This window comes from Sphaeramia orbicularis, chromosome 20, assembly GCF_902148855.1.
Source record: "Sphaeramia orbicularis chromosome 20, fSphaOr1.1, whole genome shotgun sequence".
Classification (NCBI taxonomy): domain Eukaryota; kingdom Metazoa; phylum Chordata; class Actinopteri; order Kurtiformes; family Apogonidae; genus Sphaeramia; species Sphaeramia orbicularis.
The window spans coordinates 11,727,629-11,747,260 of record NC_043976.1 but is presented as its reverse complement, the minus strand read 5'-3'; the positions used below and the strand labels follow the sequence as shown (position 1 = coordinate 11,747,260).

At 37.8% G+C, this 19,632-nt stretch overlaps 1 protein-coding gene across 1 annotated transcript in view; it reads left to right on the top strand.

The window, feature by feature from the left end:
- Nucleotides 1-15,770, top strand: part of LOC115411159 (collectin-12) — a 41,819-nt gene extending 26,049 nt beyond the window's left edge. Inside the window, exons 4-10 of the mRNA XM_030123121.1 lie at nt 3,063-3,149; nt 3,238-4,281; nt 4,951-5,448; nt 7,685-7,821; nt 7,978-8,087; nt 8,413-8,558; nt 14,935-15,770. Of these exons, the coding sequence (XP_029978981.1) occupies nt 3,063-3,149; nt 3,238-4,281; nt 4,951-5,448; nt 7,685-7,821; nt 7,978-8,087; nt 8,413-8,558; nt 14,935-14,954 (2,042 nt within the window). The 3' untranslated portion in view covers nt 14,955-15,770. The remainder of the gene's footprint in view (nt 1-3,062; nt 3,150-3,237; nt 4,282-4,950; nt 5,449-7,684; nt 7,822-7,977; nt 8,088-8,412; nt 8,559-14,934) is intronic.
- Nucleotides 15,771-19,632: the final 3,862 nt, after the last annotated feature.

Sequence of the window (19,632 nt, the reverse complement as noted above, 5' to 3'; positions counted from 1 at the left end):
GTACAAGTCACAGACATGTAGAATTGATGCCAAAGCCCATTGAAGATGTTCTGGTAGCACATGGTGGCCCAACACCTTCCTGAGACACTTGTTGGTTTTCACCTGTCTGTAGGAGAACATTGTACTGCAGAAGGCCTCCATTTGGTTTTCTGTTTCAAGATCAGACATATCTTTCTGCTCGTACTCCAACGTAATGCAGATGAACGCTGAAAAACACTGAAAATTACATCTAAGTAATAATCCATAGCATGACTTCCTCAAACAAAATCTGGATAATTATGAGACTTTATTGGTGTTGATTTTCTTTTTTGTTGTTCATAGTGTTGTATGCACTGCTTTGCAATTTAGGTGAACTAACCCTTTAAGTTTCACCATCTGACTATTTATCTCCATTCCCTGTGAATTTAGTATGTAGTTCCACCTCAGTCAATTCCTCAACTCTCTTTTCATTTGTTTTACCAACAACCCAAGGCTCACACCTGTAGGGAAAGGTCTGCAGTCTCTCTGGTGATGAACTTCATGGTTTCATGGCAATTTCACATTTTTTCAGCTTGGGCAACAGCCCTGCTGTCCTTCATAGAACTGAACTCTGAATGTTCCTGCCATAATTGTGGTAAACATTCCCATATGCTGCTGCATATGTTCCCCTCTTAATTTCAATTTAAGAAAATGGCATGAAGGTAACATGTCCAGGGGTTATCAGTGATTCTTGACTACATTAACAATGATGTCCCGTTACTCTCTGAGCTCAGTCGGTCCTACTTGTTCCGTGCTGCATGTTTTCATGCAGGTCTAATTGATCCCAGATGAGTAGCGAGTGAACTCAGTGCAACTCCAGCATAACCCACTGAAATTGGGTTTTTACTGGCACTGAAGTGCTGCTCTGTCAAGGGAACCACAGCTCAGCCTAAACACACTCCCAGGTCCAGATGGTTATGTAGTGAAACCCAGAGTGCTCTATGCTCTTAACATGTGTGCCTCTCTCTGTCCTTCATCACTGACCCACAGAAACATCCATTATGTGGCTCCTTTTGTTTTGATGCAGTTTAACCTTAAATATGTCCCCCCCCTGTCCGTTGCTTGACATGACCAAAGGCAATATGAGGTCATTCTCTGGGTTCCTAATGATTTAAGTCACATTTATTTCCACCAAGACATCAGAAATAGTGACTGAATGAGAACATTAACTGTGGAGTCAAACCTGCAGTAAAATGGAAATTTTACTTTATAGACGACTGAGATCAAAACAAATGACGAAAGAGACATTTAGCATTGTTTTCAATAAATATTGTATGTTCTTAATTGTGTTAAACCAGTCATGAATGAAGCACCAGCATCTTCTGTATCATGCATCTTATCAGTTTTAGTAGTTGCGCATTTAGTTGAAAGATGTCATCCCTGAAAAAGGTACCAAGCACGAACAGTTATAAACTTTGTCAACTGGTAATAGTTTCTGACTTTACATGTTTAGGGAAATATGATTTTACTAGACAGCCTGGACAGAGTTGACACAGAGTTTTAGAACCACCCACGCAAGAGCTGGAGATGTCCAAACTAATACAAAATACAGAATTTTACAACATTTGGATATACAAGGTCCCTTTGCTGTCCTGTTGCAACTTCTTTGCTTCCAGCTTTTATAGTTAATTTTGCTGTTGTGTCATGCAGTAAGACTCACTGGACATTAAATGTGGACAAGGTGCAGAACAGAGTGTGTCATAGTTTGCTTATGCTAGTTTTATGCTTCCGGAAAGAAAAAGTGAAGGAAACAATGTGCCACAGATGCAGCCTCTGGTTTTGCCTCTGGACTTGAAGTCAAAGTGCCTTTTGTATCGTGTCGTGTTGGACTGTACATCCTGTGTCTGGAAAAGGTGTCCCATTTAGTTTTCTGTGTGGAACATTCACTCTGTAACTGACCATTTTCTCTCCTAACTAAAATAGTGTGGTAATCTGAGGATAATTTTATAGGTTGGTATGGTTTTAAATGTGTTTATTTGTTCCGTGAGACAACTTTCGTTTGGTTTCGAAGAGGATGAAGAAGGAAGACAAGAAGTAGCTTTGACAGTGTTAGTTAAACATTCACTTAGCAATTTGATATTTCCTGAACATCTTGATGTCAGTTACTTCAGTTTTTCCACAACATCAAGACATCTTTTCTATTCAGCCTCTAAACCAAAGAATGGCCTTCAGCCTTAAGTTTAATGTACATATAATATAATCTAGTAGTAAACAGAGTATTGAGTTAAACAACGGCACATATCAAATATCACAGGCTTTATGTGGATCTATATTTGAAGGGATGGATGGATTTAAAAGAGCTGATTTTGTCCTGCTGGTGATGTGGTCTTTCATGGCAAAAGCTTTGTGACTAAACTGTTGTTCTTAACTGCTGGAACAAACAGATGGGATTCCCAGCAGAGGAGCCCATGCTGGCTCCACTTAAAGGATGTGTCCCCCTGGCGAGGCCGGTGGTAGAAGTGGGCTGATTCCCTGGAATCCCAGACACATTCCAGAGGAAATGAACGCTGGTGTCGCCTGTGGGGGCGTGAAGAGCCTCCTTTGCCACAGCGTCTGTCTCCTCCATGCTGTCTTTGATCCGCCTGTTTACTGAGGACCCCCCTAGGTCACTTCCTGTCCCCTAGGGCCCTCGCTGGTGTCTCCCTATGTACTTCTTTTCCACCTCCAACCTCAGTCTCTAGCACTGACCACCCACTCAATCTCTGCTGAATCAAGGTTTCCTGTCCTTCCATCCGTCTGTCTCAGTCCCCAACTCGTTCTGTCTCATTACCTGATTTTAATGGCACTACTGTTCCAAATTTCTGTGTCACACTCTAAATCTGGCCTGATCCGAGTGACTACATTAACCAAGTCCAACGTTATTACATGCCTACCAGACATGTAGACACATCTCATAGTACTGACCATTGGTTTCCTTTCTTATCCCTTTTATATATGTTGTCTGTGGTTGCAGGCCATTCTGTCATCCCTGCTAATAAAGAATGGAGCCTGTGATGAGACTATGACACTAACTTTTTGTCCTACCTGTCTCATTTTTATTACAGTGGTACAAAGAGTTGACACTGTGTCTGAAGGTATTGCAAACTATGGCGGAAAGATTAATGCTGTTGAAAAGGACTTGAAAAAGCTTGGTAAGTTTGATGTCTTGAGGTTTATATTTAAGAAAATACCACAGTGAGAGTCTGTCATGGTTTGTCATTTTACAAATCTCTCTCTTAGACGATCAAACTGGGGAAAAATCGGACAATACCACCACAGAGATCCAGGCTTTTAAGAACAACATCTGGACTCTCCAAAAGCAGCTGTCTGCGGTGCAGGAACACATCCACAGTGATCAAGTTAAGCTGAGTCAGCTGCAAAACATTGGTTCAGAAATCCAGGGTAGCCATGGCTCCATTCAGGGACTGGTAGACAGCAACACAGCCACCTTACGTTCTGTGAACGGCACCCTGCAGTCCTACAGCAGCCTCATTGAGGGTCTGCAGGATGACACGGTAAGACTGCAGAGAGAGGTCCAGCAGCAGGTAAAACTTCAGAACCAGGCCCTGATTAGCATCAGCAGTCTAAACATGACCCAGGCCCAGCAGAGGGGGCTCATCGCTGCCCTGCAGCGCTCAGTGGATGACACCAGCCAGGCTATCCAGAAAATGCGCAATGACTTTCAGAGCCTTGAGCAGCTAGCGTTACAAGCAACCTCAGATGCCCAGTGGCTTCGAAGCAAGGTGGAGAACCTGCAAGTCTTGGCCAGTAATGTTTCAGTTCTAGCAAAAGCTAACAATGACAGCCTGGAGGAGGTGGGATCACAACTGGCATTTATGACCAGCCAGCTCCAGAACACCAGCACTCTGACAGATGCCCACGACCAGACCCTGAGGGAGCTCATGGACCAGCAGAGAGACTTTGGCAACTTCACATCCACTAAGTTTGACCGACTGGAGGTGCGGCTGGATGAGTCAGAGCAGAGTATAGATCGTGTGACTGGCAACATCAGCTTCACTACGCAACTGCTTGGCGCCATTAACCTCAACCTGAACGAGCTGCGCACATGTTCGGAGACAGTCGGCCATCACTCAGACTTCCTGTTAAACCTCAACCACACTATGACAGATATGAGGACAGACGGAGCCAGTCTGAGGGCCCAGCAGGAAGATCTGGCAGCACGACTGGACAAAGAGGTCACCAATCTGTCTTATGTTATGGAGGAGATGAAGTTGGTGGACACCAAGCACTCACAACTAATAACCAACTTCACCATTTTACAAGGTGGGTTATCTATGGGTTTATTATGTGCTGTCCTATTAACTTATTTTATTCTGAATGAAAGAATAGTACTACGACTAATAATTTGATATTTAACCCCAATCCATATTGAGTTTCTTTGCCAAGAAAAAAATTAAGTGGATGCAGTGGGACTGTTAGCAGTATGTACCATCTGCCACTAGAGGTCTCTAAACCAAAACAGTTCATAATAAAATACATGTAGTAAAGTAGCATGGGATCATACTGATACTGATGGGACCCAGGCATCAAACATGTTTAAAGACAAGATAAATATTAAAGTTTTATTTGCATCATGATATATATTTACATATGACATTTCATTCTAATCAAATAGTTGCAAGTAACTGAATATTAACTTTAGGAAAGATGATATGCATCAACCAAATGAAATGGGCACATACATAGAACACAATGGATTATGGATGTTACAAATATTTGTTATAATGTAAGCACAGATATCAACAAAATGTCTAAAACAGGCCAGATTTAATCCTGCTGGTTGTGTTGCAGCCTCTTTGTGGTAATGTGATGTCAGATGGTCAGACAGCAAAACAAACAGTTACTTGAGATTTAATGTGTTCATGATCTCACTCAAAAGAGTATGAGAAAGTCTTCCCACAAATGTAATAATATTCTTCTTTAATTTTTCAGGTCCCCCTGGTCCCAGAGGGCCAAGAGGGGACAAAGGAACCCAGGGACCACCTGGTCAGACTGGTTCAAAGGGAGAGAAAGGAGAAAAGGGTTCAGCTGGCATAAGGGGACCCAGAGGGGAGCAGGGAATTCCAGGACCACCAGGTCTGCCTGGGTTGAAGGGTCTTCCAGGTGTACCCGGCAGCCCTGGGTCCAAGGGCTCTCGAGGATCGGGAGGCAGACAAGGACCACCCGGATCTAAAGGTGAACCAGGTACTGCGGGTCTTCCTGGAAGAGACGGACAGCCTGGTCCTCAGGGGGCACAAGGTCCTCCGGGTATACGGGGCCCTATGGGGCCTGCTGGTGAGCAGGGACCAAGGGGATTACCGGGACCTGTGGGACCTCCAGGACCAGTGGGATCGCCGGGACAACCAGGACTCCCATTCCGAGGTCCAGTAATTCCTCTGGGTCCTGTGTCTCTGCAGGATGAGGCAGTAGCTCCAACACTATGGGCTCCAGGTAAAGTGTACCTGGTTTACATCTAAGTAGATTTAGCATTCTGTGTATACTCTACCATTATCAGTCAGCCAATGAGATCCTGAAATAATGCACCACTCAACTCACATTGGTTTATTTGATCCAAGTCTCAGTGTTGGTACAAGTCTAGAATCCCAGAAATAGCACGCTACATCATAATAAACATTTTAAGACATTTTTAAGAACAGGTAGCTCTTAGAAATGTACCTGAACATTTACCAAAGGTTCACCAGTGGTGAATTTTTAAAGGCTGATTTAATAACACAGTTAATGAATCGGCCAATGACGTCCCCCTTAAAAGAAACTGAATAAACTGTTGAACTGAACATAAGTCAAAGTACAAATATTTAAATCAGCTGAGCAGCAGTTATCTTCAGTCTAATGCAGTGATAACACCCCACCAACAGCTTTGCAAGATGGAAAATGTGAAATACATCATACAGAGGCTTATGATTATCAGAATTTGAGGGAAATGATCATACATGAATCAGAACCTGTAGTGACGGATCTCTGAGGTACAGTGTTCAACATAAAATACAAGTTGATTAGAACTGTGCTCATGTGTAACGTTCATACAGATGTCGTCCTGATCTGTTGGGGAATGAAATGAGAATCTAATAAGAGACTCATTACAATCAAGTGTCACACTCTGAACAAATATGATAGAGGTGAAAATGAATTAATAAATATGATCTGGAATCTGGAAACTAGCAACCTTATCAGGGTTATTTTCACAAGTAAAACTGCTTAAATAAACATAATATACAGGGTGTCCACAAATTCTCTTTATAAATTAAAGAATTTATTACAAAAGCAACTGATGACATATTTTAATCAGATTTGTTCTATGTACTCATCATATTGTGGGATCTTATGTAATCAAATCATTGCTCCATTTTTCTTCAATGAGAGATCAATTACTGCAAATGTTGACCTTGACCTTTTGACTGAATATGGGGCACCACAACCGGATGACCTTCAACCAACCATGGAATGGAAGGGATGGTCCAGTTCCCTGGACACCTCGTTCACCAGATATCATTCCCCTGGATTTCTTTCTGTGGGGTTTTGTTAAAGATATCGTGTATCGAACAAAGACACAGGACATCAATAACTTGAAGTAAAGCATCACTGATGCCATTGAAACCATTGATGAGGCTAGGCTTAGGGATGGGGATTGAGAACTGGTTCGTTTTGAGAACTAGTAACCAGTAGCTTAATTCCTTGGAATCGTTTGCCTGCCTGCTTAACAATTCTGCCTTCATTGCGCATGTGTGATGACGTCACACGTACACTGCATCGTTTTGGTTTAGAACGTAGCCAACATGGCATCGAGTCACAAACGCTCCAAAGTATGGCTGTATTTCACACAAAAAGATGACACCAGGGAAATTTACAACATCTGCAAAGCTTCCATTTCTTCAAAGGGGGGGAATCCCTTCAATATGCTAAAACATTTGTCCACACAGCATGCAATTCATTTGCAGAAATGTTACATGTTTGGTACGCTATTTAGCGATGCTTGTGAATCCAGCTGCAGAGCTAACACCAAGGTATCATCCATTCTGGGGGGACAACAAACATCCTGCCCCCTCAAATAAAAGTTTCTGAAAGTAGGGAAAAGAAAAATGAGGAAAATGAGGTGCACAACAGCGGGAGACATAGATGAATTCATAAAGCCTCTTAAGTTTCACTTTCACTTTGTACGGTTGTTATGGTGTGATCCCCCCCCCACCCAAAAAAAAAAAATGCCCGGCATCGTCTGTTATTATTATTTGTGCATACTGTATATGCTACATTTTCTGTGCAGAGATGGAAATATAAAGGACAGTTAATGCAAACAAACCTGCTTGTACTCTTTTATTCCCTCATCCGATGAGAATCGATTAGAGAATTGGATCAATAAGCAAAATTTGTAATGGAATCGGAATCGTTAAATTCTTATGAGTTCCCATCCCTAGCTATGCTACAGCCAATATGGCAACGCATCCAATACCATCTGGATGTGGTTCATGCAACTAATGTATTAAATGAGGCAAAAAGACTTCAATATCTACTTTTCATTTTGTAATAATTTCCACAGATTTGTCTTTTCATTTGCTTTTGTCATAAATGTGTTAAATTGTAAAGAGACTTTATGGACACCCTGTAGATGAACTTCTATTTAAAAGCTACCTCAGTTATATAATGACATGACCATGACTTCATTTTTTGGCAGGATGTCCTTTTGAGTGGTTAAACTACAGAAACAAGTGCTACTACTTCTCCAAAGACCTGCACAGTTTTGATGACGCAAAAGCAACCTGTGAATCAAAGTCAGCTTCATTATTGATCATCAATGATATGGATGAACAGGTGATTATTTACAGTCCATTCAGTTACGTCTTATCTGTACAGACTCATTCACCTCTCATCTAATCTGCAGTTAGTGTGAAATGAGCCGTTCCTCTGTAGTGTGTGGGACATCCTCTTAGTCCTGACTCTGCTTGTTCTGTCCTCATGTAACCTCAGAAATGGCTGAAGAAGCAGACGTTTGGGAAAGGCTACTTCTGGATGGGTCTGACCGACAAGGAGGAGGAGGATGTGTGGCGCTGGTTGGACGGGACTGAACCTGCTTTCACGTCAGTAACGAATCACAAAAGATCTTTAGGATGGATATTTTCTTCCAGACTGCACAAACTGCTGTCCAGTAAAAACAAGCCCAGTTTACAGATTCAGTTTTGGTTCTCAGTTACATAAAACATCCCAAATAAACCCTCAGATTCTTGTGAAAATCTCAGATTCCTCAACCTGTTTGTGCTGCGATGCATGTTAGATTCCACCCATCGACTACCTCCACCCTCTGAAACAAAATCAACATCTTCCACATCCACATCTTTGTGGTTTTCCTGCAGATTGTTGGAGTGTAACTCTAGTGTGTGATCGCCCCCTGTTGTCTCCCTGCAGAAAGTGGAAGCCTGGTCAACCTGACAACTGGGGCCACGGCCATGAGATGGGAGAGGACTGTGCAGGTCTCATCCACGAAGGATTATGGAATGATTTCTTCTGTGAAGATCTCATAAGCTACATCTGTGAGAAGGAAATGGAGACCAGTACGTATCTGACTACTACTCTACTGCCTTTGTGCATTTTATGTTTATCTCAAAATCTCCTTTCACACTCAACTTTATTAACTCAGCTGTTGTTTTGACCCACTTTAAGTTTTTATAAGTTTAAGTTCTGTTTTTATTCATTAGTACTTATTATTATAATTATTACAATAAATGTATCACTCATTTTTACAATTAATAACCTCATTGTTTGGTCTATTAAATTTCAGAAAATAATGAAATAGTGTTCGCCATAACCCAAGGTGAGGGTCTTCACAGCCCAAAGATACAGCATTTTCTGTCATAGAAAAGGAAAAAAAATGAACTAATTAAAATTTAAGACAGTCAGAAACTATCAAAATAGTTGTCAGTTCATTTAACTGTTGTAGCTCTTGGTTTTTTATTCAAATTTTAGAATGTGTAATTTAACTGTTTAGAAAGTAAACATTATCTTTCAGTTCTGTATTTCATCTTTTAGCCAGCTTCATTCCATTGCATTACAACTTTTACATTATAATAAAGGAATCATGGTCAGTAGACTTCCTTTTAATTAAACTTTACTTCTCTTTTGAAACTGAAGAATGGAAATTCTAAGTATTTTGACAACATTTATGCTGTTATATTATCACAGATTAGACTTCATCATAATATTTATGAAACTGTCATTTTTAATGGCGGTGGATAATCACAATTGTGTGTTAAAAAAAGTTAGATCATTTCATTATTAATTTTATAAAGTATAAGTTATCAACCATTTCATCCATTTTAGTTAATTTCCCTTTAACTTTTACACTATTTAATTGGAATGTATGATAAATACTAATATATTTAATAATATGTCATTTACATGAGCCCAGGAGAAGTGGTCTTATTCCAAAAGAGGTCTATTGACCACACATTCCAGTAAAAGTTGTGATAGTGAGATGGAATGACCCCACAGGAACATCCCAGGAAAAACTGGGAACATTAATTTAGATCATCACATTTTTTTGAAAAATCATAGAATGTAATATTTAGGGAAAGAAATGACTCAGTTTTCGGTCAAAATATTTGTTTAAAGATGCAAAGATGTCATCTGTGATATCTGTGTAGCTGAAAATGTCAAACTGAAACATCAACAGTATAATCTAGTAGAACAAATGATGAGACCTGTGGATATTTCTGAAACATTAAAGTCGGGTTAAGGTTAAACAAGAAAAGCACTCAGAGAGCGCAGACCTCCACCAAGGCAGATCAGTCGTCGTCCCCCGATCACCACCAAAATAAGTCATTTCTTCCTTGTGCCAGTATCAACATTTGCTGAAATTTTCATCCAAATCCATCTATAACTTTTTGAGTTATCTTGCTAACAAACACGCAAACACACAAAGCAAAGTGATCACAATACCTCGTGGCGGAGGTAAAAATGTTGGGTGTATGACCTGTAGCCTAAACTAATAGTCTTAAATAATAATAAACTTTATTGCAGACGCAGGTCCATAAACCACAAGCACACAACATACAGAATAAATAAAATAAAAAGGATAAAAAAGAATGAAAAGGAGATAAAAAAAAATTAAGCACATTATAAAATATACAAAGTATTGCACCAGTGCCGTCTCAGTTTAGAGGTAAAACGATAGCAGCTTTTCAGGGGGCTAACTAGAGCTCCTATAATGTGGTTCTCTGATTCATCCAGGCGACACATAAAACTAAACATCAGCTGTCTTAATAGTGCCTCACAAGTGTGCACTCCTGTGGTCACAAACAGTTGACTGGCACTATGCCACCGAGGGACATGAAGCACCAACCTCAATGCATCATTACAGGCTACCGTGAGGCTCTGCAAACTTATTTTCTTATGGTGTTATGACCTGGCTCAGAGGCCACCAGAAAAAGGGGAACACACCATAAATGAAGTTTAACAAGAATATTTTATTAAATCAAAGTAAGCCAAATTAAACCGAATTAGACCAAATTAGGAAAAACAAACTAAAGTATTTTACAGGATGTGAATGAGCCATCAGTAATGTCAGTAGTATAGATGTGCATGGGTGAACGTGTGCTGATGTGAGTGTTGAAAAGTGCAGAACAGAACAAAATATCAAAGCAGCATAACCAACCCAAGAGCTGACAAACCAAGGACCTGTGAGGGCAGCAAGCAGAGAGCGAGAGAGCTCAGCAGAGAGAGAGAGCTAGAGAGAAGACTACAGGCAGACTATTTAAGGGCAGGAACTCTGAGCGCCACAGGTGTTCCTGATCTCCCCATCAGGTGCCTGTTGGAAGACAAGAGCTGGAAACATACATAGCTCCCCCAAGAGGACCCCAGGGGCCGTAACAATAGTTTGACCACAGTTGAGCAGTGTATGATGGTGTGATGGAGGTTCTGAACAGAGAACACTTCACAGAATCAGAGCACATAGAAAACTTCCTTATCGGCATGTTAGCTTGAGAATAAATCTAACAGCGCTGTCGATGGATGTCTTTGTCGTCCATCCAGTCATTGGATATGACATGACCGAGGTGCTTAATTTCTTCACAAATATCAAGAGGACTGTCAGAGAAATAAAAGGTTGGAAAAGTTGATTTCCTGTCCCCTGCACTTCTAACTATCATTATCTTGCTTTTCTTAGCGTTATACTTGATGTCATAGTCTGTGCCATACTGAGAGCACACCTTCAACATGTGCTGCAGCCCAGCACTATATGGACTGAGCAGGACCAAATCATCTGCATACATCAGATGGTTGGTGTAAAGCTTAAGGTCAAACTTTCAGTGAAATATAATAGTACAATCATCACACCTCTTTTGGAGCATTGGGTTTTCCCTCATTCTGAAGAATGGACTGTAAACCCATATTTTGAAACTGAAATTCCAAACTTTTTCCTCCCTGACCCCAAATCCGACTAGAGCAGGGGGTTCAAACACATGGGATCAATTAATGAAATGCAACAATGACACTGATAAACTCATTTTAGTTCCAAACTCCAAAACTTTAACAATAGTCTGCCTTTATTGATGCACTGTGTAATGCAGATCTATAAATGATAAGCTGAAGCATCATATTGTTTAAATTGCACTAAAATAATATATACATAAACATATTTTTAACAGACCAGATCCCTGCACCTATCCACTCACTGAATAAAACTCCAATTTGCACTCTGTACATATTACAAATCCACTGTAAATCTCATCCCATTGTTGTCCTTGTCTCCAGTCGAATGTTTGTCTATATTAGGGCTATGTTCAAGTGTGATTGGGTTCATGTTGAAACGTGTGCAAAGAAAAACTGAAGCCAAATTCCCTGCATGTGTTCACATACTCGGCCAACAAAGCTGATTCTGATTCTGAAATTGCACTTAGTTTTGTTAGGAAATCTCAGTTTGTTTATGTTATTCACATTTTTTAAAGGATAATGTGTAGATGTAGACAATTTTCATGATGTGATTTTACTTTTTTCACTCTAAAACACAGAGAAATGTTTGGAGTTGTCAATATTTACAAGTTATGTTATTATTTTACTGGTCTGGCTCATTTTGGATCATTTTGGGCTGCATGTAGTCAATTAACTGAAATAAGTTTGACAGCCCTGGTCTAGACGGTGTGTGTTTTTGTCTTTTTTAACACTCCTGATGTAATAAGTGCATACCTGTTAGATTTGTTGTTTTTTTTTCTAAAAAAATATACCTGTTAGATTTGAACAAAGATGTTGAATTATGATTGTAAAAGGTGAAGGACTGAATCTAAGAGTTTAGCTTAGATGCTGCTACGGCTTTTGTTGTCATTTAACTTGCAGAATTTTGCAATAATATTAGCCTTAGATTAGATAGGACATTATTGATTCTTTAGGCAGCACCCTCTGGAAATTGAGCTTCCAATAGCAGCACAATACCGAATATACACACAAGAAATATTATACAGAAATAACAATACAATAACTATTAAAAAACAGTAGTGAAAAATTGTAATTGCACTTTGGAAAGTACTAGTAGAAACATGCAGCGAAGTAGCAATAATAAAGTAGTAGTAATAATAATAATAATAATAATAATAATAATAATAATAATAATAATAATAATAATAATAACTAGAAGCACTCGGAGAGCGCAGACCTCCGCAGAGGCTGATCAGTGGCCCCCCCCGTGGGCCCCCCACCCCCGATCACCACCAAAATTGAATCATTTCTTCCTTATCCCATTTCCAACAAACCCTGAAAATTTCATCCAAATCTGTCCATAACTTTTTGAGTTATGTTGCACACTAACGATCAGACAAACAAACAAACAGACAAACAAACAAACAAACCCTGGCAAAAACAAAACCTCCTTGGCGGAGGTAATGAAAAAAGTTAAATGCTAAGTTAAATTGCTCGAGGGAAATAAATCGATTTTATATCAATCCGACGTTGACAAAGACGAAAACAAAGGGAATTTTATCCTGAATTTTTAGACGTTTTAGTTAGTTTTGTAAGCACACAATTAGGGATGTCCGATATTGGCTTTTTTGCCAAAAACCGATATGCTGATATTATCCAATGCGTAATTTCTGATTCCGGTATCTACTGATTCTGATGCCGATATATGTGGGATATTAAACTAATTTTAGGTAACATCACATACCTCCTGTCATGGAATTAACACATCATGCCTAATTTTATTGTGATGCCCCATTGGATGCATTCTAAAATGCAGCAAGGCTTTCAAAATGTAAACACTGTCTGTGCAAAAGAATACATACTTCAACTGAAGTTGTGGAAAAAAATGCCATATTTATTTATTTCCTCTCCCTCCCTCCATGAGTGTATTACAGTGTGGCAGCTCTACTGTACAATTTTGAAAACTGCACATTTCTTTCAGCTACAAACAATGCTTCATTTATGCGTCAGTAAACGCTGGTGAAATCAAGGCATTATTTTATCGGTTTTAATGATAGGCAAAAGAAACAATAACGATATTCACCGATATTACATTTTTATGCCAATATCGGGCCGATAATATTGGTGGGCTGATATTATCAGACATCCCTACACACAGTGTGTGAGGGTTAATAGAGCCTTGTCCTTTAAAGCTCTGTCCTCTACAGGCTCTCCTCAGGGCTGTGTACTTTCACCATTGCTTTTTATTTTATACACTAATGATTGTAGGAGCAGGCATGAGAATAGGCACTATGTGAAATTCGCAGATGATACAGTTATAGTGACCCTTTTAAACAATGAGGAGGACGGGCATGGTCCTGTAGTGGATGAGTTTACCTCTTGGTGTGAAAACTTTTACCTGTCCATCAATGTCTCCAAAACCAAAGATATGACTATTGATTTCCGTAGGTCTGCCCATAATGTATTACAAACCGTTATTCAAAATAAGGTCGTTGAAAACGTGGATGAATACAAATACTTAGGGACCATTATTGATAGGAAATTATCATTTGACTGTAATACAGAGGCGGTGTATAAAAAGGCCCAACAGAGACTTTTCTTTTTAAGAAAGATGAAATCATTTAATGTGTGCGGGACTTTGATGACTTTGTTTTACCAGTGTTTTATTCAGTCTGTTTTAACGTTTTGCATTGTGCTGTGGTATGGTGGTCTTTCAATGACCAACAAGAAGAAGCTAACTAGGCTGGTAAATGTAGCATCAAAGGTGGTTGGGGTCCAGCTAACCCAGCTGCAGGACATGTATGATAAACGGGTCAGCGGTAAGGCCAAGCAGATTTTAAACTGCCCTGATCACCCACTTTTTGGGGAGTTTAATTTGCTCCCCTCTGGTCGCCGTTTTAGGCTTCCTCAATTGAGAACTGGACGGGCTAGGGACTCCTTTATTCCTGCGGCTATTAGGAATCTGAATTCATGTAGCTGATATCTAGTTTTTTTTTTTTTTTTTTCTTATGTCAATTTTTAAAATCTTTTGTGATTATTTATTTTTTAACGCCTGTGGCCATATGGCAATTAACTTGTGTACTGCCCAATTGGACCTGTTCTTTTACTTGTGTTGGGAAGGGGAGTGGCTCCATTGTGTGTTGTCCTGTTTTATGTAATTTTATTGGGGTGGCACATGGGGGTGCTGTTTATGAGTATGTGTTTCTGTGTTTATGACCCCTGCTGCACACCGAATTTCCTTTTCTAAGGATAAAGAAAGTTGAAAGAAAGTTGAAGTTGACAATACATAGTTTGAGTTATTGTTTTTTTCTTTTAATTATAGTTTTTATTTATTTCAGTTAACAAAAATGTTTTTACAATTCTAGTTTTCGTCATTTCGTTAGTTTTCGTTAACGATAATAACCTTGGTCCAAAGTCATGAAAGCCTGTCTGTATTCTGTCTGTAAACATGCACCTGGATGTGCAGACTCTATCAGGGCTGTCAGGTGTATTTGTATTTATTCTGTGTTTGTGTCTGTGCAGCGAGTTCTCCTGGATCGTAGCAGAGTCTTGAGGGGAGTTTGCAGTGAGCAGCTAGACTCCCCCCCACCCCCCCACCCTTCCCCATGTGGCACCGGTCCACGGACAGCACACGGACAGTCCGTACGGAGAGCGCAGAGGGACAATCTTGAAACAAACCCAGGGCAGCAAACATCTCTCTGATGATGATGATGATGATGATGATGATGCCTTTATCCTCCAAAGTGAACGATGTCCACCAGCAAGTGCAATACCAAAGGGCAGTTAAAGCAACGGGAGAATCTGTGTCTTGGTAGTTGATTTTTATGAATATTTTTACGGTTTTAAGTACATTTTATATAACTGTATTCCACATGCAACTGAATATCTGAATGTATATTTCATTATGCAAGTTTTATAGGAAAATCTAAACTTCATGAAGCCAAGTGGACTCACCGTAGTGGTTTTCATTATATGTTAATTGTCTCAAAATAAGAAGAAAATGTGCAAAATGATGCGTAAAAACCATGTCGCTGATATGCTACTATATTGGAGGAAACTGGTATCTAACCTCATGAATGTCTATATAGCATTGTCTTTTATATGAAACAAATGAAGTATTTTCACAAAAATGACAGTTTTACAGTTTAATAATCCACATATGGCATTTTGTGATTATGGGATTCATTAATAGAGATGTATGTTTATGAATAAGAATCTGTTGATCCTACCTAGAAGTATCAATTGTGCCATTTTTTTTTTTTTTTGCACTCAGGTAAATACTGTTTCCTGTTTAAACAAAACACTTGAGAGTTAAGAAACACTACAACGGCAACATGAAGGAAACATTCACCAATAAATAAAAACATAAATAAATAAATAAATAAAAACCCACTGAAAATGTCTGTATTTGTCATTTAAACTCAGTGAAGGTCATCACAAAACTCTGCACAGTATTGTAGAATTTAGTTTATTGAATTTGAACAAAAGGTATTTTCACATTTCTATTGTAATAATAAGTTGTGCAGTGAGTTTAATTATCGTTTTCTTCTTTAAAATCACTATATAGCGTCGGTTTTGTAGATCATTTAAACTATTTGGCTAACCTTACTTAAGTCATTGCATTTCCTCTCAATCCTTTCACATTCTGTTTTCTTACTTTCGGTCAACTCCAATCACAGTCACTCCTTCAGCTGCACAGAAGATTAAATGATCTTACAATAGCACCTTTAGTAGGAGGGAATCAGATTCTTTGGGCTAAAAAACAAACAAAACAGACTGAAGACTGTGAGTGCTCACATAAATCTGAAGTGTACTGTCACCTACAGCGGCCTACGGAAAAAAAAAAAAAAAAATCAACTACTGGTAACACTTTATAATAAGTACACACTATGAAGCATTAGTTAAGCATTAATAAAAACTGAATTCATCATTTATAAAGCAGATTTCTGACATGAACGCTCATTAATATATGGTTTATAAGCACAGTTATAATGGTTTTACTCATCATTAACTCTTTCATGCATGAATTATGAGAACCTTAATCAAGATTTTTTTTTTTCTTGAGTGTTTTTATTCCTCTTTAGGCATGAACAAAAAAACAATGTGATTTTTTTTTTTTTTTTTTTTTTTTTTTTTTTAAATCAACCTGTTTTTCATGGAGTTACAAAAATGTCCACTCAGCTACACCATGAATTTTATTCTTGAAGCAAAGAAACATGTATTTAAAACCCAATATCATCAAGTGATATGAAAACAGTGAAATGAAACCATGTTTAACCCTTTCATGCATAGTGGTCAGTACAGTGGACAGCTGATCAAAGGTGTTTTCTGGAATATTTATGGATTTGTTGTTTGGTACATCATCCCATATGCTGCAATTCATACCATTACTGTAACTTTACTGTAGATAAACCTGATCTGCAGTAACACGTTCCAATGGAAAACATTGCTAATTGTTACTAGACTGAAATAAACAGTTTTGGTTTTTTTTTTTCCTAAACAAAAAGTTGTTTGTTTTTTTACATATTATCTCCATGCAGGTATATTAAAATGTGAGAAAACGTCAGATTAGCAGCATTAAAAATGTTTTTATTTCATAGTTTTCATGTAGTATATCAGTAAATACATGTTTCTTTGCTTCTAAAATTAAACGCATGATGTCCGGCTGAGTGAACATTTTTGTAACTCTGATTAACCCTTTCATATGCACGAATTATGAGAACCTTAATCAAAATTTTTTCCTGAGTGTTTTTATTCCTCTTTAGGCATGAAAAAAACAATGCGATTGAAATTTTCTTCTGAAAAATAAATAAAAATTAAATTAAATTAAATAAAAATAATTTAAAAAAAAATAAAAAATACATAAAAAAAAAAAAAATTCTTATGAACCTATTTTTAATGAAGTTGCAAAAATCTCCACTCAGCTGGACACCACATGTTTAATTTTTGACGCACAGAAACATGTATTTACTGATAAATTGTGTGAAAACTGTGGGGAGGGCTTATGATTCTAGGGTTTATGCTCAGGAGAGATCTACATAATGTTACCAATTCATGTCAGAAAAGATATGTAGTGTCTTAAATCTTTAATAAAGATATGTGTTAAAAAAAAAAAAAAAACAACGAAAAGAACAACAAAATCTATGACTATACAAGAGAACCGCTGTAGAATAGCTGTCCACTGTAGTGACCAGTATGCATGAAAGGGTTAAATAGATTCATAAAAAGTCTATCGCTTTTTTTTTTTTCATGCCTAAAGAGAAATAAAAACACTCCAGAAAAATATCTTGATTAAGGTTCTCACAATTCATGCAGGAAAGGGTTAATGCAGCTAATCTGATGTTTTCTCACATTTTAACATATTCTAATACTAGTTATTACTCACTTCATGGAGATAATATGCAAAAAATAAATATTAACAATTGATTTCCACTCGAGAACCAATCGAGAACAGCAAAGTTACAATAATGGTATGAATTGCAGTTTAGACGATGATGAGATGATGCGTAAGTGTCCACTGTGTTGGCTGATATGGAACTAAAACAACAAAACCCATGAATATACAAGAGTAAAGCTGTAGAGTAACTGTCCACTGGAGTGACCACTATGCACGAAAGGGTTAATAACCTCATGTACAATGTGTTTAATGATTGTATTTTCATACTTTATAAATTATCAGCATTTAAACATTTTATATTGCATCACTTACAAACTAGTTATGACGCACATTTATGCTCACACATACACTATTCGGACATGTACTAATGGTTAGTGAACATGTTAGTGTGTATTTTATACTAACTCACATATTTATTTTCCAATAGATGTCCTATAAACAGTTATTAACACAGGAATTCATTATTTCAGGCAGTTATTAAGCGCTTACTACTCATTTATTAAGTCTATGGTGTGAGCTCATCTAAAGTGTGCACTATCTATGACATCTAAAGCATTTACAAATGAGATTTAAAGGTTGGAAATGCCTAAAAACTCACAAAAGTGTCAGTTATTCTAACAAAGGAACAACACAGCACATAGGATTATTATTATTAACAAACTGCATGATTGAATGATGAATGATTATGATTATGAATGATGAGTACAACATTGATAACTGTGCTTATAAACCATATACTAATGAGTATTTGTGTCAGAAATATGCTTTAGAAATAACACTGGGTTACAAAAAAAATGTTTTTTGCAAGTTGTCGAGGTTTTTTCAACTGAATTAGGACCATTTTGCACCGCTAAATCCAAAAATGACATCTGTTTTTCTCAATCAGGTCAGGTTTTGTTTTGCTAATTTGATTGTGAAAAATTTGATCTTCTCACAAAATTGATTCCATTTTTGTGACTTTATCAGTTGATTTTTTTAATATAGTTCTCACCCAAAATAGGTTTTAAGAGAAAAAAAATCATTTGATCACTTGATTCCTGTTAGGTACAATGGTGTATTCACCGCAGATGTAGCAGAATGTGTCAGACTTATTTTTGCAAGATCTTCTAGTCCAAGCCATTTCATTCACCTGTAATATTAAAAAAAACATTCATCATAAATTGGCAAAAGTCAAATCTTCAGAACTCGTTTATTGCAAGAAATATGAAAGAATTTTGTATCATATGATGTGAAAATGCCCATAAATGTAAGCAAAAATGTTAAAAAGCCAATATGTAGCATAGTTCAGAAAGTTGACCTGATTGAGCAAAATGAATGTGATTTTTGGATTCAGCACACCAAAATGATCCTAAATCAGCTCCAAAAACTTCAACAATAAATTTGTTGTTGACCAGTGTAATGAATTCAGTATTTATTAATGCTTAACTAATGCTTCATAGTGCGTACTTATTATAAAGTGTTACCCAACTACTTTCTGAAGACTGAAATTTGCTTAAGATGCACTCTTGTAAAATAATTTGACATCGTAAACATTAAAGCAACGCAAAAGAATGCATGAGCTGAGCCAAGCGGACAAATGTTAAGTTGTGACAGTATGTGAATAAATAATGTTTAAGAAATAGATTATGCTAACTGCTCATTTCACATTGCATCATTTACACATAAGGTAAAACAAACATACACAAAAGAAGCAGCATATTGTCTACATGTCGATTTATTGTTGAGGTATGATCGATCTAAATTTGTCTTTTTAAAGCTTGCTTTGTACAACCACACTATTTTTTTTGGTATAAAATCACTGTGGTGGAATACATTTATTTAGA